The sequence below is a fragment of the Spermophilus citellus genome (assembly GCF_964194105.1).
Source record: "Spermophilus citellus genome assembly, chromosome: 9".
NCBI lineage: Eukaryota > Metazoa > Chordata > Mammalia > Rodentia > Sciuridae > Spermophilus > Spermophilus citellus.
In genome coordinates this window covers 97,872,456-97,898,513 of record NC_138191.1, presented here as the reverse complement: position 1 = coordinate 97,898,513, position 26,058 = coordinate 97,872,456, and the positions used below count along the sequence as shown (strand labels likewise).

General features: G+C 37.7%; 1 protein-coding gene across 2 annotated transcripts in view; it reads left to right on the top strand.

Annotated features, from left to right (window-relative positions):
• The first annotated feature begins 2,796 nt into the window (after positions 1-2,796).
• SCP2 (sterol carrier protein 2) overlaps positions 2,797-26,058 on the top strand; it is a 113,617-nt gene continuing 90,355 nt past the window's right edge. For both annotated transcript variants that reach the window (XM_081305955.1, XM_081305954.1), the window contains exons 1-5: positions 2,797-2,969; positions 10,142-10,199; positions 13,687-13,758; positions 17,725-17,856; positions 20,303-20,367. In XM_081305955.1, coding sequence (XP_081162081.1) covers positions 2,901-2,969; positions 10,142-10,199; positions 13,687-13,758; positions 17,725-17,856; positions 20,303-20,367 — 396 coding nt within the window. In that variant the 5' untranslated portion in view covers positions 2,797-2,900. The remainder of the gene's footprint in view (positions 2,970-10,141; positions 10,200-13,686; positions 13,759-17,724; positions 17,857-20,302; positions 20,368-26,058) is intronic.

Below are 26,058 nucleotides of genomic sequence, written 5' to 3'. Positions count from 1 at the left end.
GTGTTCTTTTTTCTTTTTTTAATTTTTTGGTACTGAGGATTAAACCCAGGGGTGCTTCACCACTAAGCTACAGCCGCGCCCTTTTAAATTTTTATTTGAGACAGTGTCTCACTAAATTGTTCAGGGCCTCATTAAATTGTTGAGGCTTGCCTGGACTTACTATACTCTTGCCTCAGCGTCCTAAATAGGTCATAAAAAGACACTTTTTTACTGGATCAAGAAGACAGATTGTGGGCTGGGGATGTGGCTCAAGCGGTAGCGCGCTCGCCTGGCATGCGTGCGGCCCGGGTTCAGCCCGGGTTCCATCCTCAGCACCACATACCAACAAAGATGTTGTGTCCTCCGAAAACTAAAAAATAAATATTAAAAAATTCTCTCTCTCTCTTAAAAAAAAAAAAAAAAAAAAGACAGATTGTGGTCTTGTTGGACCTCAACTGAGAATGTGGCTTTGGGCATTTCAAATTCGTTCACCTCAAGAGCTCATATATTGGTTTTGGGGTTACAAATCAACGTGAGTAGGCGAGTTGTCAAATAGAGTCTTCCCATAATAAGACAGGCTACATTGTTAAAAGAAAAATTTCAGACCAATTAAATTACACAGTTAATTTGAGCAATTCATGAGTCAGTTATCACTTATAATGAAAGAGTTTCAGAGAGCTCTGCTCCCCAATGTGAGCAGTATCTACAAACAAAAAATGAAAGTACAGAAATAATTACTTGTAGCCAGGTGGCTGCTTTATTTGCCATAAAATTGAATGAAACCTGTTTTAAAAAATAATACTCCTAGTTAAATTTTAGTTTGTTTATGTACTATGTTACGTAGCATTTTTTTTTAGAGAGAGAGAGAATTTTTTAATATTTATTTTTTAGTTTTCTGCGGACACAACATCTTTATTTGTATGTGGTGCTGAGGATGGAACCCAGGCCACACGCATGCCAGGTGAGCGCGCTACCCCTTGAGCCACATCCCCAGCCCTATGTACTGTGTTACGTTGCTGGGAACTCAAAGTATAGAGACAGCCTTAGGCCAATAGCTTCCTCCTTACTTAATTAAATTATATATTTCTTCTATTAAATAGTTAAGGCTTTGTTTTTGTCACAGTCACCTGATCCAGGTTCTAAGGAGGTCCCCCAAAGGGAGGTGGAGCTCAATTTAGGCCAGGAGAGTCCTTCATGTCATCACAGAAAGGAATGGGTCAGAATGGGTCAAAGTGAGGCACAGATCTCACTTTGACCCATTCTGACCCATTCCTTTCTGTGATGACATGAAGTACACAATTTGAGAGATAGGGTAGAGTAAGGGCGTTGAAGAGGAATGCATTTGTTACATCTTTGCTAGGCATATTTATACATATAAATCTATAGTACAGAGACGTGATCTAAGAAGGTGTTTTTAATTCTGCTTGGTTACCAGACATGTTAACCATTACTGGGATGAGGTCATTCTGACATTTCACCCATTACTGGCATGAGGTTATCTTTCTTTCTTTGTTTTTGGTACCAGGGATTGAACCCAGGAGCACTTTACCACTGAGCTACATCCCTAGTGTTCTTTATTTTTTTGAGGCATCTAAGTTGCTTAGGGCCTCCTCTCTTCACCATGGTTGATTTTGGGACCGTCAGCAAAAGAGTCTCTGCAAATGAGTTCAATGTAGATAAACTTCCTATTTTTGTGTTGCTCTGATTTACTTGGCCACTGGCTGGGAAGAAATCAGCACTCCAGGTGTGAACACCCCCTTACCAGTTTTTCACAAACTTGTATCCAGTACAGTAGTTTGGAGAACCAGACATGTTAACCTCTGGCCTTGAGCTGGGGCTTCTCAGAGATGTCTACATTTCTAAGATAAGAGAAGTTACCAATTGGGCTCCATGGTACAGCTGGCAGGGGGAGGGAGAAAAAGAGGAGAAGAAGCTCTCCCCTTCTCAGGTGATGTCCTTGAAGGTTTAACTTGCCCAGAACAGTGAAAGAAAAAGCTGCTTTTATGTAAACTTCTGCAGACTGTGAACTTCTGAGCCCCTTCCCTTACATGCTGGGTATAAAACTCTGAAACTGCCTGATCTTGGGGTTCAGGGGATTGATTGATTACAGCAATAGCTGTGCCCTCTGAACCTGGCTGCAGCCAAATAAAACTGTTTCCTGCTATCTTTGGTGCCTTGCCTTGTCTGTCCCTACAACAATACCTGTGGCTAAGGTTTAACAATTGATTTAATAGTGTTGTTTGTGTCCAGGTATGTGAACATGACCTTTAAGTCTGGACTTTTACTTAATCTATGTGAAAGTGGACTTTATACCATGGCCACTCTTGTTTCATCCTGCAAGCCCCCTTTCGACTTATCCTTATTGCTTCTATTCCACCTCATCACTCATTTTATCCTACCAAAACAACGTTTGAGAATTTCAGGTTAGAAAACAAAGATGCACAACTGGAGACTGAAGATCCTGCATCTATGGGCAAGCTTCCCCTTTCCTTGATGAGTGTATAGGGTAAGTTTATCTCATGCATTGACTCTCCTACCACCATCACTAATGCAATAGAGAAAGTTAAAAAGACTCTCATTAAAAGAACATTAAAGAATCTCAGGCATGTAGAGTCCCCTTTTGGCCAACCCCTCCTGTCTCAGGCCCTACTCCAGGCCTTCTCTCTCAAGGTGAAGATTAAACAGGCCCAGGGCCTGGGAGGTGACTTGTGTCAGGCTATAGAGAGCTTGGTCCTGGTAGGGACAGATTACCTAACGCCCCACAGGGCACGCGCCACCGCGCGTGCGCACTGCCGAGTCCGCCCGGCAGGCCCCGCCTCCCGCCCCACCGGCCTGCCTTGAAAGCGCTTGCTGCTGCCGGGGCTTCAGTCGGTTGGAACCCGCTTCTGCTGAGCTTGTGTCCGCCGGTAGCAGGCCCAGCCATGCTTTCTCGCGCATGCAAGTCTCCGCCCCAGCGCCGGGTGTTTGTAGTGGGGGTTGGCATGACCAAGGTAAACAGAGGGGCGGACTTTGTTCCCGGGAGGCCTGGAGCCCCAAGGTGATGGGAAACGGGGGCCAGGTTCTTTCCCCCTCCTTCCTAGCTCCGGCTTCTTGGAGCGAGGGACATCAGAGAGGCCGCTCGAGTGGGATGTGATATTGGTGTCTCCTGTCGTGCCTCGGATTGGTCCTGAGGCCAATTATTTATTCTTCCTCCTTCCTTCTCTCTTCTTCCTTGTCAGTTTGTGAAGGAGCCCCCAAGTTAACTCAGGGCGCGCACTTCCTTTGATTATAAGTGGAGTCCCGAAGTATGTGCACAGGGCAACAGCTGTCTCACACCCAAAGGGAAGCAGGTCATGAATGTCACCAGTTCTGCCCCCCCCCCCAAGTACTTGTAGTACCCTATCTCAGAACCATCTCCAAAAGTGATTGGGGAGCAAACATTAGTGATCCTCAGCGTCTTGGCACAGGTGGCAGGTTTCCTGGTTCTCTGAACTTTTTGTGTCTGCCTGGTCCTCAGGAGGCCAGAAGTGTCTCTCTTCAACACTTCTGTGCTAGAATAATGCCAAATTGCCATTAGTTTCTTTCATTTTAAGCTTTTCTTGTCATTATTTGTATCATTTGTCTTCAGCCCGGACCCTTGACCCATACTGGGGATTGAATCCATGGTTGCTTTGCCACTGAGCTTTTTTTTTTTTTTTTTTTTTTTTTTTAGGTGGTGGGGATTGAACCTGTGGCCTTGTGCATTCGAGGCAAGCATTCTACCAACTGAGCTATATCCCCAGCCCCAGCTCTTTTTATTTCTTATTTTGAGACTGGGTCTTGCTAAGTTGCTGAGGCTGACCTTGAACTTGGGATACTACTGCTTCAATCTCCTTAGTTACTGGGATTACAGACAGGCATGTACCACCACATTTGCCTAGAAGAAGGGATCCTTTTCTATTTTGGTATTGGGGATTGAACCCAGGGGTGCTTTACCACTGAACTCTTTATATTTTATTTTGAGACAGGGTCTTGCCCAGGTTGGCTTGGAATTTGTGCTCCTTCTAACTCAGCTTCCCTAGTAGCTGGAATTATAGGCATGGACCATCAGGTCTTAAAGATCAGTTCAGATCTCTTCCCCAGAAAACCTCTGATCCTCCTGGCCTTCCCACAGTGCCTTGTACTTACCTCTATCTTACAACTTACTATGTTGTACTAAAATTCTCTTTCTCCTCTTGTAAGCTGCTGCAGGGTGGGTACCATGTTTTATTTATTCTCTGCTGTTCCCCTCCCACCCTGAAGGTGCCTGAAGACCCTTAATAGATGTTAGTTAAACAATATTAAATGGATGTACTCACTGAAAGAGTTCCTGGAGAGAGGTTTTTTTTTTTTTCTGTGAAGGCAGCATTAATTTTTATTATTATCTTATCAGTGGGCTAAGAGCATGTAGTTCAATCAAAATAGAAAAGTTGACTTCTATCTTATAAAGCAGAAGCTTGGAGATCATCCTGTTGTTTCATGGAAGAGGTGAACAGTAAAACAGTGTGTTCCATTTTTAGGTATCTTCCATTGGTTGTTGAATGTCTGATTATATGATCTGTATAGAAAAGCAGTTTCTCACAAAAGTAGGAGATGTATTTTTTCTCAAGTTGGGAGGTGGGGGGATATGTTAATAATCCTGAGGGAAGAGATGGGGAATATGGAGAGTGCTTTCATCATTTAAGCATATACTTAATACATTTACTGTGTGGTATTTGCTAGGGATGGCAAAAATGAAAAGAAAAGAAGAAAAAAAAAAACCACCAACAACAAGATTCCTATTCTTAAGGAATGTATAATCTGGAGGAGAAAAGGATCAACAAGTAATAAATAAGGATGATTTGGGACATTTGGTTAAACATGGCAGACCAAAATCATGAATTTATCTCTATTGGTGCTTTCCAAATTCCACTAAAACTACAATAAGGAAATAAAAAGTTATTGACATATAAGAGCAATGTGAATAGGAGAGGAAATTAACAGAGAAATGTCAGAAAAATTTTGGAAAACTAAAAGCTGTTGGAGAAGTGATCATTGACTCAGCAGAGAAGCCCACAGACCAAGTTCTGGAAGAGGGGTAATACTGGCTGAGTCTTCCTCCAGAACTTCAGAAGGCTTAAGGCTTGGACATAGTGGCTACTGAGTAAGGCAGGAAGAAAAGAAAAACTGTTCTATGAAACAATCAGATTCCAACATCTCTTTTACCACCTGGTGACTATGCCTTTCCTTAGGAGAGAGAAAGGAATGGGCTGGGGACAAAACATACCCTTCAAAGGCATTCCTCCAGTGACCTACTTTCTCTAACTAGGCCCCACCTCCTACCATTTCTGCCGCCTCATAGTCCATTTAATTATGAACCCAACAATGGATGGTACAGCCATTGGTGGGATCAGAACCCTCATAATCCAATTACTTCCTACAAGCCCCATCTGAACATTGCTGCACTGGGGACAAGCCTTCAATACACGAGCCCTTGGGGGACATTATAGAGCCAAAACTATAGATCCAAACTATTAACAGAGGCCATGATATAACTTCTTAAATTGACAAAGAAATAATTCTGTAAGAATATTTAGAAGGCAGTTTACATCAGAAAAAAATACCTTAAAAAATCTAAAATGCATGTTTTAGGAGCAAGTAAGACTTTGTAGGGCATAGTGAAACAGAAGATTATATAATAAGTCATGTGGCACTTTTTATTTCTTGCATTTCTTTGGTTAAAAAATAATTAAGAACTTCTTTGATATAAGGGGAGTAACCAAGGACAGGGTAGGGACGAAGAGCTTGAGAAGAAGATTAACATTAAACAGGGATGATAGGTGGGAGGGAAAGGGAGAGAGAAGGGAAATCGCATGGAATTGGAAGGTGAGCCTCAGGGTCATACACAATTACATATAAGAGGAAAGGAGGGGTAAGAGAAAAATAATACAAGTGAAGAAATGATTTACAGAAGAGGGGGTAGAGAGAGAAAAGGGGAGGGGAGGGGAGGGGAGGGGAAGGGGGATCATAGAGAATAGGATAAACAGCAGAATACATCAGTCACTAGAATGGCAATATGTAAATCAATGGAAGTGTAACTGATGTGATACAGCAATCGGTATACGGGGTAAAAATGTGGGTTCATAACCCACTTGAATCAAATTGTGAAATATGATATATTAAGAACTTTGTAATGTTTTGAACGACCAACAATAAATTGAAAAAATAAAAAATAAAAAATAAAAAAAAATAATTAAGAAACAAATATAAACAGAATTCCCAGAAGTTGGCCTTGTGCCCTCTTTGAGTCACTGACTCCCTTCTAGCAAAGTGTTGCCATTAACCTGACTTCTGACCTTTGATACTATGTATTAGTTTTGGATTTAACTCAGGAGTGCTTAACCATTGAGCCACATCCCTAGCCCCCCCCCTTTTAAAATAACTTTATTATTTATTTATTATTTTTTTAATGTGGTGCTGAGAATTGAACCCAGGGCCTTGCACGTGTAATGCGAGCACTCTACCACTGAGCCATAACCACAGCCCCCCATCCCCCTTTTTTAAAAATATTTTTTAGTTGTTAATATAACTTTATTTATTTATATGTGATGCTGAGAATTGAACCCAGTTCCTCACACATGCCAGGAAAATATGCTACCACTGAGCCCCAGCCCCAGTCTATAAGGATAGCTTTTAATCTGCAATAACTAGTTGGTAGAGAAAGGAGTCCAGCCTGTACTAAATTCAACTACATTTTGTACAGAAGTAACTGGGTGATTTAAAGGAAGAATGAAGGGTAGGTAGGGGGGCCAGAAGGGGCTCAGTAGAGTACAGGAAATGAAAAGTAATAAATTTTGGTATAAATTCAATTAGGCCTGCTGTGTCTGCTAGCTGGCAGTTATTAAAGTTAGGATTTTAGCTCATCTCAGAGACCAGGAGACAATCTGTCTAACCTTAGGTGTTGAATGAAGCCCAATACTTTTTTTTTTTTTTTTTTTTTGTAGCAGCCTTGAATTTTCTAAAGCAGGCACTGGAAATGGGGGCAAGGATCTTTTAAGGGTATGGCCTTGAACTATTAGAAACTATGTTAGTGTTCTCATTTGAGATGAGGGTTCTGAATTCTAGCTAGAAATGTTCAAGAGAGGTTGTTTTTTCTTTTTTTGGTGGTGATGTGGGGGTGGGGGGGATACCTCGGATCGAACTCAGGATCATTCAACCACTGAGCCACATCCCCAGCCCTACTTTGTATTTTAGAGACAGAGTCTCACCAAGTTGCTTAGTGCCTCGCTTTTGCTGAGGCTGGCTTTGAACTTGCAGTCCTCCTGCCTCAGCCTCTGGAGACACTGGGATTACAGGTGTGTGCTATCTCGCCTGGCCGCAAAAGAAAGGTTTTTTTTTTTTGCCAGGTACACTCCTGTAATCAGGGACTAGGGAACCCGAGGTAAGAGGGGACCATAAATTCCAGGCAGTCTCAACACTTAGCCTCAGTAATTTAGTGAAATCCTGCCTCAAAAAATAAAAATGGCCAGGGATATAGCTCAGTGGTAGAGTGCCTATGGGTTCAACCTCCAGTATTGCAAGGGATTTGAGAGTAGGGGCAAATCTTTGCTAAATGTCATATTTTATCTAGTCAGTTATTAAAGGAATTTGGTAGTTTCCATCTAAATTTGCTTTTAATTTTGAAAGGGAAAAGTATGTGTTTGTTTGCTTGACTAATCTTTTAAAAGTTGCCTTGATTTCAGTAAGAAATTGAAAAGTACAGTTCTTTACTATATAGATGATAATTTAATTATTACTGGATACTGCTTGTTGGGGTCTAGCATAGTACTTTTATGAAAGGTACTATGTATAAATGATCTGGCTGTAACTGGTGAATGCTGTTAGGGAATTAAAAAGGAATCCCTAATTCAAGAACTATGGAGAAGAATTAGAATAGTTCATGGATATGAACACATGTTCAATGTTTTATTCAGTTTAATGGTTATATTTTGGCACTGTGTAATTAGTGTACCATTTAAGTCAAGTATCTAGCATTTCAAACCATCAAGTATCTGGTATTTCAAACAGTGTTTTGTGTAATAAAATCAATATGGAAGGTGACCTTTAGCATTAAAAGAAACATTGAAATAAAATACCAAATATTGTATCTAAGAATACTTATGCTATAACAAGGATAATTATTTTATGAAATTTTTGCTTCCATCATGTGGTTTCATGGGTATACTTTATTGTGTTATAAAGTGTATCTTATTGTGGTTTGCAGTCAAAAGAATGTTTGGAATCCATTTCTTTTAACATGCTCATGGATCAGCAAATCATTTCACCTTATCTAATCAATCACTAAGTTCAGTAGATTTTATTTCTTTTGTTTCCATGTCCATCTACTTTTTTTCCATTCTTTTTGATACTGTCATAGTTAATTCTTACTTGGACTGATTTAGAATTATGCCAATTGGTCTCACTGCCTCTAGCCTTGCTCCTTTCATTCCTTTCTTTACTTTGCATGTATCCAAGTTTTTATTTTTCAGAGCAGTTTTAGGTTCACAGCAAAATTGAGCACAGAGCACAGAGATTTCCCATATCCTGTTTCTCCTAACCAATACACATAGCTTCCTCCACTATCAACAATCCATGCCACAGCGATACATTTATAACAATCTGTGAACTTACATTGACATGTCATTATCACCCAAAGACCATGGTTTACATTAGGGCTCACTCTTAGTGTTTCAACAAATTTATGACATATATCCATCATTAGGGCATCCTACAGAGTAGTTTTATTGCCCTACAAAGCCCTGGTGCTCTACCTGTTCATCTTTCCCTACCTTCTCAACCCCTGATCTTTTTATTGATTTCATAATTTTACCCTTTTTATTTTTATTTATTTAAAATTTTTTTTAAAGAGAGAGAGAGAATTTTAATATTTATTTTTTAGTTTTCGGCGGACACAACATCTTTGTTTGTATGTGGTGCTGAGGATAGAACCTGGGCCACACGCATGCCAGGCGAGTGCGCTATCGCTTGAGCCACATCCCAGCCCAATTTTACCCTTTTTATAGAATGTCATTTACTTGGAATAATACAGTAGGCAGTCTTTTCAGATTGGTTTCTTTCACTTAATATACATTAAACATTCCTTCATTCCTTTCGAGGCTTGATAGCTCTTTTCTTTTTATCACCAAATAATATACCATTGTTTTGATGTACTATATCCATTCATCTACTGAAGGACATCTTTGTTGCTTTCAATAATTGACAACTATGCAGAAAGCTGCTAAACATCTATGTGTACATTTTTCTGTGGATATAACTTTTCAACTCCTTTGGGTAAATGCCAAGATGTGATTATTGGATCATATATGAGTTTGTTAAATTTTATAAAAACTGCCAAGCTGTCTTCTAAAGTGTTGTACCATTTTTCAGGTCCACCAAGCATGAATGAGGGTCCTTATTGCTTCACATTCTTGCCACATTTGATATTGTCATTGTTTTGGGGTTTTACTCTTCTTCTAGTAGATGGTGGCATATCATTATTTTCCATTCTCTTAAAAAATCCATGTCTTCAGGACCTCATAATAGGGCATATAAGGTCCTTCATGAGTTGGCTGTAGACTTAGACTGTCTGATGGTTCAGTTCCACTACTTATTAGCTGAGTGCCTTTGCACAAATTGCTTAATTTCTCTGTGTCCTTGTTTTCTTATTTGCAAAATTGTGAGGATTGGACAAGTTATTACATATGAAATGTTTAGCACAATGCATATTACACATAAATGCCAAATAAATATTAGTTATTATCATTTGATCCTAAATTACTTTTATGTCCTTATCACTTTCTATTTTCTTCATTGTGCTTGAATCTGTTATATTAATTATCTGTTATATTTAATTATTCTATAGAGAAAAAAATGGTCTTACTTTCTGCTGTAGCTTAAGCTAGGTACATGTCTCTCACAAATCATTCTGCGCTTATGATACTATAGTGTAATTGCCTATTTTACATTACACTAGAAGTTCCCAGAGGGCAAGAACTGTACGTTATTTATAATGACAGTTGAGGAACATGGCAGGTTCTCAATAATATATTTTTGTTTGAATAAATAGTCAATGAATTTCTATGATGCTCTATTGTGAAAAATTCTAATTGTAACTTGTTTCTATTTATTATCTTCTTCTACATTCTAGTTTGTGAAACCTGGAGTTGAGAATTCAAGAGATTACCCTGACTTGGCAAAAGAAGCAGGTAATAGAGAAAATTTAGATCTTTGAATATTCATAGTTTATTGTATGGTCTGTCTTTATTGCATAGGGGGAGCAGCCTGGCAAGCAAAAGGAACCCAGGCGAAAGGGAAAAAATTATGTGGCACATTGCCTAGTGGTTCACTCGAAAAGAGAAAGGGAAAGGAAAAGGACCTTGGCTGTTCTTAACTGATACAGAGCCAGGACAGATAGTGGCTTCTGATTTTATGTGTTATCCAGCTGTTTGTTAGAATGGTAAATGGATCTCTGGGAAAGAAAGGTAGGGTTATTAAAAACGGATAACTAGTTTCTTATATCTGTTCTTCTTTGGATTTGTAACAAAATTAATGTCTTCCTTTTCTGGAAAAGGGATAACCACATTCAAAATGTTTTAAGTACCTATATAGTAGTTTTTCTTTCTTGAGTTTGCTGAGTCAACCTTGATGATTATTTTTCTATTACTAGGCTACTGCATGACTAAATGCTGGAGTGCACTTTGTTATTATATATTCTAGTGTTGGTGCTAGCAAGCAAAGGACTTGGGTGAATACTTGTGAGCTGAAACTCGAGAGAGGAGAATCCACAGGAGAATGTATTTGGTATTCTTCAGAGACAAACTTGGACCATGTTGCACCTGCCTGAATTATGGGTGTGAGCTCCAGCAGGGATCCTCTTTGATTGTTTTCTCTCTCTCTCTCTCTCTCTCTCTCTCTCTCTCTCTCTCTCTCTCTCTTCCTACCAGGGATTGAACTCAGAGGCATTTAACCCCTGAGCCACATCCCCAGTCCTTTTGTTGCCCTTTTAAAATTTTATTTGGAAACAGTTGAATTGCTTGTGGTCTCATTAAGTTGCTGAGACTATCTTTGAACTTGTGATCCTCTTGCCTTAGCCTTCAGAGCTGCTGGGATTACAGGCATGTGCCATCGCACCCAGCCTCTTCCTCTGTCTTTAAAGAGGACATACGTGAGAGCTTCTTTGCATGGTTTAAAAAAGTAAATAAATGAAAAGAAGGGAAGAGAGGGAGGGAGGAAGGAAGAAGCATGTAGTCTAAACTTAAATGCCAGTGTTAGGCGTGATCCTTGCCCTAGGAATCTCCCTGACCCCGGTTCCTATTAGTTTGTTGCTGGGAAAACCAAAAAGAATTATTGTGGTTATTCCACAATAAGATGTTCTTGCTTGTTTCTGTGAGTACCCTGTGTACATATATATTTAGATTTGCATCAACTTAGTATGCAACTCAATATTTAGATATTGTATGAGAAATTAGAGCATCTCATCCCCCAAAAGGAAGATTTATGATATTTAATTAACTAACTTCTGTTGGTTTTTAGGGTAGACACCATTTAAGGTTTATACTCCATGTTGATAAATTTTCTTCTTGTGACTATTTTCTGCCTTTCTCTGCAGGGTGAGTTTAATCAAGTCAGGTTTCTTGTTATTATAAATCCTTTGCAAGCAATAGTGGAAAAATAAATAAGAACATTTTATATAGAATAGACTTTAAACTTAGTGTTGGGCTGAGGATGTAGCTCAGTGAGAGCACTTACCCTGCATGTACAATGCCTTGGGTTTGATCCCCAACACTGGGGGTAAAAAAGAATTCCACCCATACATTTCACCTTAAGTACCTTCAGACCACATTGGTAACATTTGATCGAACATTTATTTAAACACAATTTGGAGGGAAAAACACCTGAGCTCCTTCTTGTAAATGAGAGCATTTTATTCTCTATAGGTTCATTTGTAGATGTACTGAGGCAGCAGGATTTGTTTCATGGAGTAATGGATCAAGAAATTCTACCCTCTACTTCTCCAAAGTGGCTGTAGGAGGGGGGTTCTGCCACCATGTTCTTTCCCTAAATGCATGGAATGGAGAGGGGCACAACCAGAAGTGTCCTGTCACTTCCATTATTCTATCTTCCTTTCCCTCAGGAAACATGATCTCACTAACATTATTATAAGAGATTTTTTTTTTTTTTTGCTTATACTCTGAGCCGGAAAAGATAACTTATTTTCTGACTAAAGTAATTCCATAAGCAATTATATACCTTCTTAAATTAATAAAAAAAATATGAGGTCAGGTATGGGGGCAAGAAAGATGGTGGAATGAGATGGACATTATTATCCTAGGTACATGTAGACTGCACATATGGTGTGACACTACATTGTGTACAACCAGAGAAATGAAAAGTTGTGCTGCAATTGTGTATAATGAATCAAAATGCATTCTGCTGTTATATACACCTAATTAAAATAAATAAATTAGTAAATACGAGGGCTGGGGCTGTAGCTCAGTGGCAGAGCGCTTGCCTAGCATATGTAAAGTGCCGGGTTTGATCTTTAGCACCGCATAAAAATAAACAAAAAAATAAAGGCATTCTTCCATCTACAACTACAAAAAATTAAAACAAACCAAAGTAATATATATCATATGGTTTTAAAATGAAGTACAGAATGGCTTAAAATTCCTAGGCCTATTTCCAAGTGGAAACTTAAAAAAAAGAAACTCTTTAGCTTTAGTTTTTCTCGTGCTTATCTACATATATAAATGCTTACTGGAGTTTTTTAATAGTTGGTGTTAGATAGCTGTATCTCACTATGGTAGACGAGTATTTAGCTGACACTTCTATAGCCTCTGTTTTTTTAAAATTAATTTATTTATTCTAATCAGTTATACACGACAGCAGAATGCTGTTCGATTTATTGTACACAAATGGAGCACAACTTTTGACTTCTCTGGTTGTACTCAAGTAAGATTACACCATTCATGCAATCAAACATGTACCTAGGGTAATGATGTTCATCCCATTCCACCATCTTTCCTGCCCCACCCCCATTACAGATTAGCATCCACTTATCAGAGAAAACATTCGGCCTTTGGTTTTTTGGGATTATATCCAGTCTTTATTTTTGTTTTGTCTTGTTGCAGTGCTGCAGACTGAACCCAGGGTGTCGTGCATGTGAGACTAGTACTCTACCACTGAGTATTCCTCTAGCCCCAACCTTTCAGTCTTTTTTCTAGTTTATATACTTAATTTTACTCAGGGTCATTTCAGCCCTCTATGGATAGCATTAAATCTCCTTTCTTGCTCTATAGACAGGACCACTGGTTTTGTAGGAATGAACACATCATTTGTCCCCCACCAACCTTAACTCCAGGAGTGAGACTGTGTCTCCTTTGCCTTCTACATGTGTGATGGAACCACGGAGATGAACAAGATAAGAACCTTATATTTATAGTTAGGTATGTAGTTAGGACACGAAGGGTCAAGTATCAAAGAAGGTGACATGGAAAAGTAATGCTATAGTCTCGAGGAAACATGATTACTTCTAAAAGGAGAGAGCTGAGATGATTTGAGAAGGATTTTTATTTGAATTGAACATAGATTATATAGAGGTAAATTTACCCTGAGGAAACTCTGAACTTAATTTTTATTCACTCAAAGCAAATACTTCAAATACCTTTTGACACAGCCCTTTTGTTTTTATAGGCCAGAAGGCGTTAGCTGATGCGCAGATCCCCTACTCGGCAGTGGAGCAGGCGTGCGTTGGCTACGTTTATGGTAGGTGGTAAACCACGTTTTAAAAATTACTCACCTAGATCTGGCAGCAGCTACATAAATGATAGAGGCTTTTGTGAATTATAAGCCTCAAAATATAGAATTCAGAATCCTATTCTCATCATTATAGGTTTCCTTATGTGTCGGCCTACTGTAATTTTTTTTGGTGCCATTATTGTATTGCCAAAACTGTAGATGAATTAAAAAAAAACCATTTTGATCTTTAAAGAGAAGAATTATCCATAATTCTACCATGTAAGGGTATCTTCATCTATTAGTGTTCAGAAGATAAATTTTACTCTTTGTTGTCTTAAAATTTGTATTTATTGACTTTTTTTGTCTAACAGAATTTTTCTGATTAGAAAAATGATACACGCTAATTGTTTTAAAAAAGGAATCCCCCTCCAAAAGCATAAGATGAAACAAGTCACCTCTAATCCTGTTATACAAAGCTGATCTCCATTGATTTACTGATTTATATCCTTTAGTGAGTATGTGTGTGTGCATAGCATGTACATAGGATTTCTCTTAAAGAAAATAAGGTCTTTTTTTTTTTGTAATCTGCTTTTCTCATTTTACTACATTGAACATTTCCCATCTCATTAAGTCTTCTACCATCATGAACATTTTCTAGTTAAACTTATTATTTTTTGGAATGGATTAAATATTCACTTGATTCAAAAATATGAAAGATTATGTAGTGGTTATATAGTGTGAAGTCTCACTTTTACTCTGTCTACCTGTCCTGTAGTTTTCTTTCCTCATACAACCAGTTTTCCAAATTACTAGTGTATCTTTTCAGAAATAATTCATGCATATATAAACATGTGTGTGCATATGTAATTTCCCTTTCCCCTTACTTTTGTTACCCACATGGTAGCATAAGTATTATTTTGTATCCTGCTTTTTGTTTGTTTAGTGGTTTAAGTTCATATTATAAAGAGCTTCATTAGTCTTTTTTTATAGTGTTTTATTAAATAAATGTATCATATTTTATTTAATCCATCCAATTTTGGGGGGGGGGTGCTGGGAATTGAACCCAAGGGTGCTTTACCACTGAGCTATATCCCCTGCCCTTTTATGTTTTTATTTTGAAACAGGGTTTCACTCAATTTCTTAGGATCTTGCTAAGTTGCTGAGGCTGGTTTCAAACTTGTGATCCTCCTGCCTCAGCCTCCCGAATCAATGGGATTACAGGTGTGCACTACCATGCCCAGCTAATCCATCCACTTTAAAAAAAAAATATTTTATTAGACATTGTTAGGCCTTTATTTTTGTTCATTTGTTTACATGGGGTGCTGAAAATTGAACCCAGTGCCTCACACATGCTAGGAAAGTATTCTACCACTGAGCCACAATCCCAGCTCCTAATCCATCCACTTTTAGTGGATATTTAGATGTTCTTTATTTTTAGCATTTTAAAAGTATTTAATTGTTAAATAAATACTGAATATATTTAAGGTGTATAAATGATTTGATATATGTATATGTTGTGTAATGATTATCATAATCAAATTAATTAGCTTATCCATTGCCAACTATGATGTACATTAAATCTCCAGAACTTGTTTATCTTAAAACTGAAAGTTTGAGCCCTTTGGCTAGTATCTTCCCCTTATTTCCATAGCATTTTTTTAGAAGTATTTTTTTAGTTGTAGGTGGACACAATACCTTTATTTTATTTATTTATATGTGGTGTTGAGCAATGGAATATTACTCAGCAATAAAATAGAATAAAATCATGGCATTTGCAGGTGAGTGGATGGAGTTGGAGAATATAATGCTAAGTAAAGTTAGCCAATCCCAAAAAACCAAATGCTGAATGTTTTCTCTGATATAAGGAGGCTGATTCATAGTGGGGTAGGAAGAGAGCATGGGAGGAAGATGGACATCATTACCCTAAGTACACGTATGAAGACACAGATGGTGTGAATATACTTTATATACAACCACAGATATGAAAAATTGTGCTCTGTATGTGTAATATGAATTATAATGCATTTTGCTATCATATATAACAAATTATAATAATTTGCTGAGGATTGAACTCAGGGCCTCACATATGCCAGGCAAGCACTCTACCATTGAGCCATAACCCCACCCCCTCACATAGCATTTTTAATAATTACATGAGTTCTAGTCTTGGAGATCTACTGCAGTTTATTTAATGGTAGTAATGATACTTTGTTCTTGACATTTAAAGTTACTTCAAATTTCTAGTTGTTATGAAAATACTGTAAATATTATAGGAAATATCACTGCAGATGAATTTTTGTGCCTGTTATTTATTTCCTTGAGATCTCAAGATATCAAGGGAATCCTAGGAGGGAAACTTGCTGATTCAAAATAAAAAATGTGTATATGAAAAGGATGTTCTTAAACCTTGCTGGAGAGTCTGCCTTCCAATGTTCTCATCTACTGCTCCAGAATTTCTGCCTTGGTGATGATGTTACTTGGGAGAAGTCACATGTGTATTCAATATGGATCACATTTTTCTGGAATGTCCTTGTACATAGGCTCTTTCAAACTTTTTTTTTTTTTTTTTTTTTTTTTAATGATGAAGATTCTCGTAGTATTTTATTTTATTTTTTTAATTTTTTACTATTTATTTTTTAGTTTTCGGCAGACACAACATCTTTGTTTGTATATGGTGCTGAGGATCGAACCCGGGCCACACGCATGCCAGGCGAGCGCGCTACCGCTTGAGCCACATCCCCAGCCCCTCTTTCAAACTTTTTGAAGTTGTGAAGTCTTTATTTATTTATTTATTTTGAGACCTGGGTTCCTAAACTGATGTGGTCCTGAACTAATGGGATCATATAATCCTCTTGTCTCAGACTCCTAAGTAGCTGGGACTAGAGGTATATGCTGCCACACTTGGTTTAAGTTGTGTAGTGTGTATATGAAGTGTTAAAAATAATGGCCTTCAATCTGTTGGTATAGTTTTAAAAATTTACATACCAAGCAAGGCGTGTTGGTGCATGCCTGTAATCCCAGCTATTCAAGAGACTTAGGAAGGAGAATTGTAAGTTGGAGTCCAGCCTGGGCAACTTAGTGAGACCCTGTCTCAAAATAATAAAGAAGACTGGGGATATAACTCAATGGTAGAGTGCTTGTATAGTATGTGTGAGGCCCTGAGTTCAATCCCCAGCACTAAAAAAGCAAATTTATATCTGATAGGCAAGAATCCATGAAATAGTGGTCCATACCACTACCCAGATTGAGTTGTTTACTACTATAGTGTCAATTATCTACTTTCCCACCTCTGTATTATATAAAGAAAGTGTACATATGTTCTTTGTTTTGTTTTTTTAATTTTTGAAGAGTATATGATGCTTAATGCTATAACTGTTTCTAAATAAGGTGTTATTTTAGTCAGATATTTCACTGCTATGACCAAAAGACCTGACAAGAATAATTAAAGAAAGAAAAGTTTACTTGAGAGTCATGGTTTCAGAAGTCTCAGTTCATAGATGTCTCCATTCCTTGGGGCTTGAGGTGAGACAGAACATCATGGTGGAATACTATAGCAGAGGAAAGCAGGTCAGGCCATGGCCACCCAAAGCGGGTGGGGTGGGGGGTGCAGAGAGAGAGAGTGGGGGGAGTGCTGCATTCAACAAGGTATATATTTTATATACCCCAGTGCCTGCCCCCATGGACCCGCCTCTTCCAGCCATTCCTTACCTACCTACAGTTACCATCCAGTGACTTAACACATGGATTAGGTTAAGACTCTCATAACCCAATCATTTCAAACTCTAAACTTTCTTGCATTGTCTCACACATGAGCTTTCGGGGAACACTTCACAATTCAACTATAACAGATGTCAATAATGTATACGTCCTGCCCGTGTTGTATGCTAGGCAAAGGCATGATACTGAAAAAACATAATGCAATATTATATTGTATTACAGTTCCATGATTCCTGTATTATAGGCATTAAAATTTTAATTTGTTTTTCTATATAGGTGATTCTACCTGTGGGCAGAGGGCCATCTATCACAGTTTGGGATTGACTGGAATTCCTATAATCAATGTTAACAATAACTGTTCCACTGGTTCTACTGCTTTGTTTATGGCCCGGCAACTGATTCAGGGAGGTAAGAAGAGGTTATATGTCTAATGTACTTGAATAAGTGTGGGACTATTTCCTGGTTAATCATTTCTCCATATTATCATTGCTTTATAATGTATTTCTTTAAAAAAGCTTTATTAAGACATAATTCACCCTTTTGACACATACAATTCAGTGTTTTTCATTATATTTATAGAATTGTGCAGTCATCATCACTATCTAATTTTAGAACATTTTTATTACTCAAAAAGAAACCTTGAGAATGGGCATGGTGCTACATACCTATAATCCCAGGTACTTGGGAAGATGAGAGGAGGATCGCAAATTGGAGACCAGTCTTGGCAATTTAGTGAGGTCCTTCTCAAAAAATATAAAGGGCTGAGGACAAGTTAGAGTGCTTGTCTTGTATGTACAAGGGCCTAGGTTCAATCCCTAGAACAGAAAAAAAAAAAAAAAAGAAAAGAAAAGAAAAGAAAAAGAAACTCTGTATCTTTAGCAGTTACTCCTCATTTCCCTTTCCCATCAGCCCCTTGCAAACCTTAATCCACTTTAATCTCTGTTGATTTACCTATTCTGAACATTTATATGAACAGAATCATATAATACAAGGCTTTTTGTGGTTTCTTTCACATAGTATAATGTTTTAATTCATGTTATAGCATATGTTAGTATTTTATTCCTTTTTTTAAAAAAATATTTTTTTTAGTTGTAAATGGACACAGCACCTTTATTTCATTTATTTATTTATTTTATGTGGTGCTGAGGATTGAACCCAGTGCCTCACATGTGCTAGGCAAGTGCTCTACCACTGAGCCTCAACCCCAGCCCATTTCATTGCTATTTTATGGCCAAATAATATTTCTTTGTGTGATATACCATATTTTATCTTGTTTCTATATTTTTTTGTTATGCATAATATCACTATAAATAATTTTAAAATTTGTACACAACTTCAAAAGGCCCTTTCTCAAAATAAAAAGGGCTTGGGATATAGCTCAGTGGCAGAGCACTTGCTTAGCATGTGAGAGGCATGTGTGAGGCTCTGGGTTCAAGCCCCAATATTGCTAAGAAAGAAAAGAATGAATAAATAAATAAATATAAAGCAAAAGAAAGAAAAATAACAAGGAAGTGTGGAACAAGGGACACTAGTTTTATCAGACAGTAAGATACAAAACTCCAAGAATTAAAACAGTAGTAGAACAGTAATCAACAATTGAATTGGTAGAACAGAATAGAGAGCTTAATAAAAGACCCTAGAATACTTGGAAATATAGAATATGATGTGAATCCACAAGAACTGAGAATATATGGACACACACACACACACACACACACACACATACACACACAAATTATACACAAAGCCAGGTGTGGTTATATACACTAGTAATTCCCATTACTCAGGAGGCTTGCCTCATATTTTCAGGGCTCCTGGCTCAGCCTCCTTGAGTAACTGAGATTATATTATAGATATGATGTCTGGCTTTATCTTCTATTTTTTAAAGAAAATATTTGGCAATTTTGTCATGTTTTGCTTTTTAGTTGAACTTTAACATTGGTTTTAGATGTTTCCTCCCTTCAAAAACAATTATGTTGAGATTTTGATTTTGATTCTTTTAAATTTTTAGTTAAAATTTCCATTTAATTGACCACTTCTTTAAAATTCAGGATTAGTTTTTTTTTTTTTTCTTTTTGGTATCAGGGATTGAACCCAGTGGGGTTTAACCACTGAGCCAAGTCCCCAGCCCTTTTTATATTTTATTTAGATACAAAGTCTTGCTGAGTTGCTAAGTGCCTTGCTATTCTGCTGAGACTGGCTTTCAACTCCAGATCCTCCTGTGCCTCAGCCTCCCAAGTTGCTGTCATTACCGGCATGTGCCATCATGCTCAGCCAGGATTAGTTTTTTATATTTGTTTTTCATTGAAACATATTTCCACATTAATCAATTTTCTTTTTTTCTTTCTTTCTTTCCTTCTTTCCTTTCTTCCTTCCTTCCTTCCTTCCTTCCTTCCTTCCTTCCTTCCTTCCTTCCTTCCTTCCTTCCTTCGCTAGGATAGAACTCTTATCCTTAAGTGCTCTACAACCAATCTACATCCCCAGCTCTTACGTTTACTTTGAGGCAGAGTCTAGGTTGCCCAGGCTGCCTTGGAACTTGTGATCCTCCAGTCTTAGTCTCCTGAGTAGCTGGGATTACAAGTGTGCACCACCATGCCCACTGATCAAAACCTTTATTGTCATATTAAGACACAAGAGAAGAATTAGCATTTCTTTTTGAATGTTTTTTCTTCTTATCTAGAAGCATGTAAGAATTTTTCTATGTAATTTTTTACTTATTAAAAATTTTGTAGAATTATAATATATTTGTACATTTTATATAAATTATTATGCTTATTTTAATTAAAGTATTTAATGTTATTTTGTTGGGTATCTGGAAATTTACATTTTCAAAATAATTACATTTTTCTTTAAGGTATGGCAGATTGTGCCTTGGCTCTTGGCTTTGAGAAGATGTATAAGAGAGGTCTTGAAACAAAAGTGAGTTTCACTTATTATTTTGGAGTTTTTATGAGAAAATTTGCCCATATATCATAAATAGAGTCTGTTAGTAAGCAATATATAGCATGATTTGTCACAGTTATTTAATAAATGATACAATCTAAAAGCTGTAATTTTACCATATATGTACACATAGACCTTGGTATTTTTGAATAGTAAAGAATCTTAAAGAGTTATTTAGTTCAAGCTCTTTTTAAATCAATGATGAAACTAGTGTTCAAAGGGGTCAAATTATTGAATTTCAGGTTAGTTTATCTACTTAATTTGAAAGTCATTCATTCATTCAACAAATGAATTCCATTCAACAAATTGGAAAGAGTTAATAAAGCATGGGACTTCTGTGTGGTCCCAGTGACTTGGGAGGCTGAGGCAGGAGATTCACAAGTTTGAGGCCAGCCTCAACAATTTAGTGAGACCCTAAGCAAATTAGTAAGATTTTGTCTTAAAATGATGCTTATGTTCACTTTTTTAAAAAACATTTATTCTTTAGTTGTAGATAGACACAATACCTTTATTTAATTTTTATGTGGTGCTGGGAATCGAACTCAGTGCCTCAAGCATGCTAGGCGAGCGCTTTTCCTCTGAGCCATAACCCAGCCCCTTTGTCTTAAAATGGAAAAAAAAAAAAAGTGCTGGAGCTGTGACCCAGTCTCTAGGTTCAATCCCTACTACTGGGGAAAAAAAGAAAAAGTGTAGTAGGTTATTTGAGCTTTCTCTGCATTTTTTGAGATGACTAGGTGATTTTTGTCTCCAATTCTAGTCATATGGTGAATTACATTTATTGATTTGCATACGTTAAACTATCCTTACACCTCAGAATAAAACAAACTTGGTCAGTATGTATAATCTTCTTAATATGTTGTTGAATATGATTTGCTAATATTTTATTAGGAAATTTTGCATCTAAGTTCATCAATGATTTTGATCTGTTGCTTTCTTTCCTTGATGTGTCCTTATCTAGTTTTAGTATCAGGGTGACACTGGTTTCATAGAATGAATTTAGGTTTTTTTTTTTGTCGGGGGGATGCGAGTGGTACTAGGGATTGAACTCAGGGGCACTCAACCACTGAACCACATCCAAAGCTCTATTTTGTATTTTATTTAGAGACAGAGTCTCACTGACTTGCTTAGCACCTTACTGTTGCTGAGGCTGGCTTTGAACTCGTGATCCTCCTGCCTCAGCCTCATGAGCCACTGGGATTGTAGGCGTATGCCACCATGCCTGGCTCTGATAGAATGAATTAGAAAGTTAAAATTCTACCCCTTTCTATTTCATGGAATAATTTGAGGAACATTGGCATTAGTTCTTTAAAGTTCTGGTAGAATTCAGCTAAGAATCCCTCTGATCCTTGGCTTTTCTTTGTTGGAAGGCTTTTTATTACTGCTTCTCTTTCATTGCTAGTTACTGATCTATTTAGGTTTTTCTATGTTCTCTTGATTCAATTTTGAGAGGTCATATGTGACTAGAAGTATATCCTTTTCTTATATGTTTTCCAACTATAACTATTCAAAATATACCTAATGATCTGCTGGATTTCTGTGATGTCTGTGGTGATTTCTCCCTTTTCATCTCTAATTTCATTAATTTGGGTTTCTTTTCTTTCTTTGTTTTGGTTAGTTTGGCTAAGTGTTTATCAATCTTACCTTTTCAAAGATTGGGCTGGGATTGTGGCTCAGTGGTAGAGTGGCTGCCTAGGATGGATGAGGCCCTGGGTTCTATCCTTAGCACCACAAAAAAACAAATCAACATCAAATAAAAAGAGCGGGGGGGGGAATTTTAATCTTTTTATTTTTTAGTTTTTGGCGGACACAACATCTTTTGTTTTTGTATATGGTGCTGAGGATCGACCCAGGCCGCACACATGCCAGGCAAGCCCGCTACCGCCTGAACTCCATCCCCAGCCCAAGGTTAAATTCTTAAAAAAAAAAAAAAAAGATTCACTTTTTGTTTCATTGATCAATTTTATTTTTTATTCTGTATTTCACTGATTTTTTTAAAAGTTATTTTTAGTTGTACATAGACACAATATCTTTATTTTGTTTATTTATTTTTATGTGGTTCTGAGGATCAAACCCAGTACCTCACATGTGCAAGGCAAGTACTCTGCCACTGAGTCACAACCCCAGCTGTATTCCATCGATTGTAACCCTGCTGTTAAGTGTTTCCTTCCTTCTATTAGTTTTGGAATTTTTTTTTTTTTTTTTTTTTTTTTTTTTTGGTACTGAACTTTTGAACTTTGAAGTTTGGGCACTTTACCACTGAGCTATATCCCCAACCTTTTTTATATTTTTATATTTCTGCTGAGAGTCTGGATCTCAGGAGCCTCCTGAGAATTCAAAGGGTGGGGAAACCAACCCTTCACAGGTCTCAGACACTCTGCTGCTGCCCTCTAATATGGCCTTCCCAGGCTCAGTCCACCTCTTCAGTTTCCTGATCCTCTTCAGCTGGTCATGTAACTTGCTGGTCATGTGAGCTGCCAGACTCAAAAGGAAAGTAGGTGCATTCCCCTCTGTACCTCTGACTTGAATCTTCCTGGATATAATCTTTTCTTGCCTATTTCAATCATGTTCTGCCAGGGATACCCTGGGCCACATAGTAGGCACATGCCAGGATAATATGGCAATATTTGCTATGATCTTCTGGGTTACTGTAGGAGCAAGCTGCAGCATAGCATGGTCTCCTCAAGATGGCTCCCTGCTTCAGCCCTCTGCTTACCCATTGAGAAAACACAGCACCTTTCAAACACCAGTTCACCTTGCAGCCTCTGGATCAGCTAAGTTCAGACTGCTTTTCTGTTCTAAAGGTTTTTCCATGTCAGATTTGTCTATTGTGTTTTCTGTCTGTGCTGTCCCTCCCTCTGTGGTAAAGCAGTTCAGCTTCTGCTGCTGCAACCAGCATGGCAGCAATCTACTCTTACTTGTTATTTGTTAAGTGCACCCAAATTTCTGAGGAGTCTCTGATATTCAATTTCTGTAAATTCTTTTTTGCACCCACCTCACTGAGAAGAGTACTCCTGCTGCTTGAATCCTGAGCCACAGAGCAACTGGAAATGTAGCCTTCCTCTAATCTGCCATCTCGAATACTCTACTAATCAGTCTCTTAAAATGTGGTTACTGAGGGACTAAATTTTTAATTTAAATTAATACTCAAGTCAGTTATTAGCAAAATTTTAAATATGTTTGGAATAACTTGGGCCTGTGAATTTCTTTTTACAACTGCAGATTTCATAAAATCAAAATATAATTCAAGGGGCTGGGGATGTGGCTCAAGCGGTAGCGCGCTCGCCTGGCATGCATGCGGCCCGGGTTTGATCCTCAGCACCACATACAAACAAAGATGTTGTGTCCGCCGAAAATTAAAAAATAAATATTAAAAAAACTCTCTCTCTCTCTCTCTCTCTCTTAAAAAAATGTAGTTCAAATACTTCTGATAGAAACTTGTATCCAAGTTGAGATGTGTTGTAAGTATATAGATCTCACTTAGTGTGAGAAAAGAATTGGATTGTGGCTCAGTGGTAGAACACTCGCCTAGCACTGGCGGGACCCGGGTTCAATCCTCAGCACCACATAAAAATAAAGGCAGGGGCTGGGAATGTGGCTCAGGCGGTAGCGCGCTCATCTGGCATGCGTGCGGCCCGGGTTCGATCCTCAGCACCACATACCAACAAAGATGTTGTGTCCGCCGAGAACTAAAAAATAAATATTAAAAATTCTCTCTCTCTCTCCTCTCTCACTCTCTCAAAAAAAAAAAAATAAAGGCATTGTTTAAAAAAAAAATCAAATGGTCAATGGTTACCAGATGGTTACCAATAGTTTACTATGTTCTTAGAATAGTAATATTACCTCTGGATTAAAAACTTTTTTTCCTTTTCTTTTTTTTTTATCATGCTGGGTATTGAACCCAGAGACTTGTACATGCTAGGCAAGTCTTTTTTAGATGTTGATGGACCTTTAGTTTATTCAATTATTTATATGTGGTGCTGATAATTGAACCCAGTGCCTCACACATGCTAGGCAAGCACTCTACTACTGAGTCATAACCCCAGTCCCTGCTAGGCAAGTCTTTATCACTGAACCACATTCCCAGTCCTGCCTGTGGATTGTTGGTAGATGCCTTTTTTTTTTTTTAGAGAGAGAGAGAGAGAGAGAGAGAGAGAGAGAGAGAGAATGAATTTTAATATTTATTTTTCAGTTTTCAGCGGACACAACATCTTTGTTTGTATGTGGTGTTGAGGATTGAACCCGGGCAGCATGCATGCCAGGCGAGCGCGCCACCACCTGAGCCACATCCCTAGCCCGGTAGATGCCTTTTATTAGTTTGAAGAAAGTTACCTTTTCCTGTTTTTTGTTTTTATTTTTTTGTAATGCAAATTGTCTTTTTTTTTTTAACTTTAAGTGCTTTTTCTATGTCTATTGAGATTATTGGGTGGTCTTTGTCCTCTGTTCTATTGATATAGGGTATTACATTAATTGATTTATAGGTGTTAAATGAACCTTGCATTCTTTTTTATTTATTTATTTTTTTATTGGTTGTTTACAACATTACAAAGCTCTTGACATATCATGTTTCATACATTAGATTGAAGTGGGTTATGAACTCCCAATTTTACCCCAAATGCAGATTGCAGAATCATGTCAGTTACACATCCACAATTTTACATAATGCCCTATTAGTAATTGTTGTATTCTGCTACCTTTCCTATCCCCTACTATCCCCCCTCCCCTTCCCTCACATCTTCTCTCTGTACCCCATCTACTGTAATTCATTTCTCTCCTAAAAAACAAATACCAAAATGTCTTCTTTGATATAATGAGAGCAACTATGAACAGAGTAGGGAGGAAGAGCAGGAAGAAAAGATTAACTTTAAACAGAGACATGAGATGGGAGGGAAAGAGAGAGAAAAGGGAAATTGCATGGAACCTTGCATTCTTGAGATAAACTCCACTTAGTGTGATGTTTCATCCTTTTTATGTGTTGATGCTTTCAATTCACTAGTATTTTGTTTAGGATTTTTTTCCTCTATATTCATCAGAGATAGTGGTCTGTGGTTTTCTTGTGATGGCCATCTACTCTACTTACTGTGTGGGAAGCTGTGTGCTAGATTGGGGTTTGCATACAGAGGTGTATGGTAGAGTAATAGGTGAATTGACAAAACAGCTTTCCCTCTATGGAATATTTGCAGTGGGAAATTCTGATCTTCTTTTCTAGAACCATGAAAACAGATATGGTTATACTTTCTGTGCATCACTTTATCCTTATCTTGATTAGCTCCTTCTCTGAAACACCTAATTATGCTATTACCTTAGTGTCTTTGTTCTTGCTATTCCACCTGCCTAGAATGTTCCTTTCTCAAGGTTACCTAAATAACTTACTCCCCACTCCATTACATCCCTGCTTAAATGTCACTATCAATAAGATCTCCCCTGACCATTGTCTGTAAAATAGCAGTTCTCACCTTCAGTCTTTATCCTTTTCCTCAAATATATTCTTCTTCATAGCATTATTATTTACATTTCAATTTATTCTTGTCTCCATCATCACCTTCTTCCTTTCTTCCTGCCAAATGTAAATGTCAGATGAGAAGAATCTTTAATTGATGTGTTCATTCTTCTATTCCCTGAACCTTGAATAGTTATTATCATATATTGCATGCCTGATCAATATTTTTT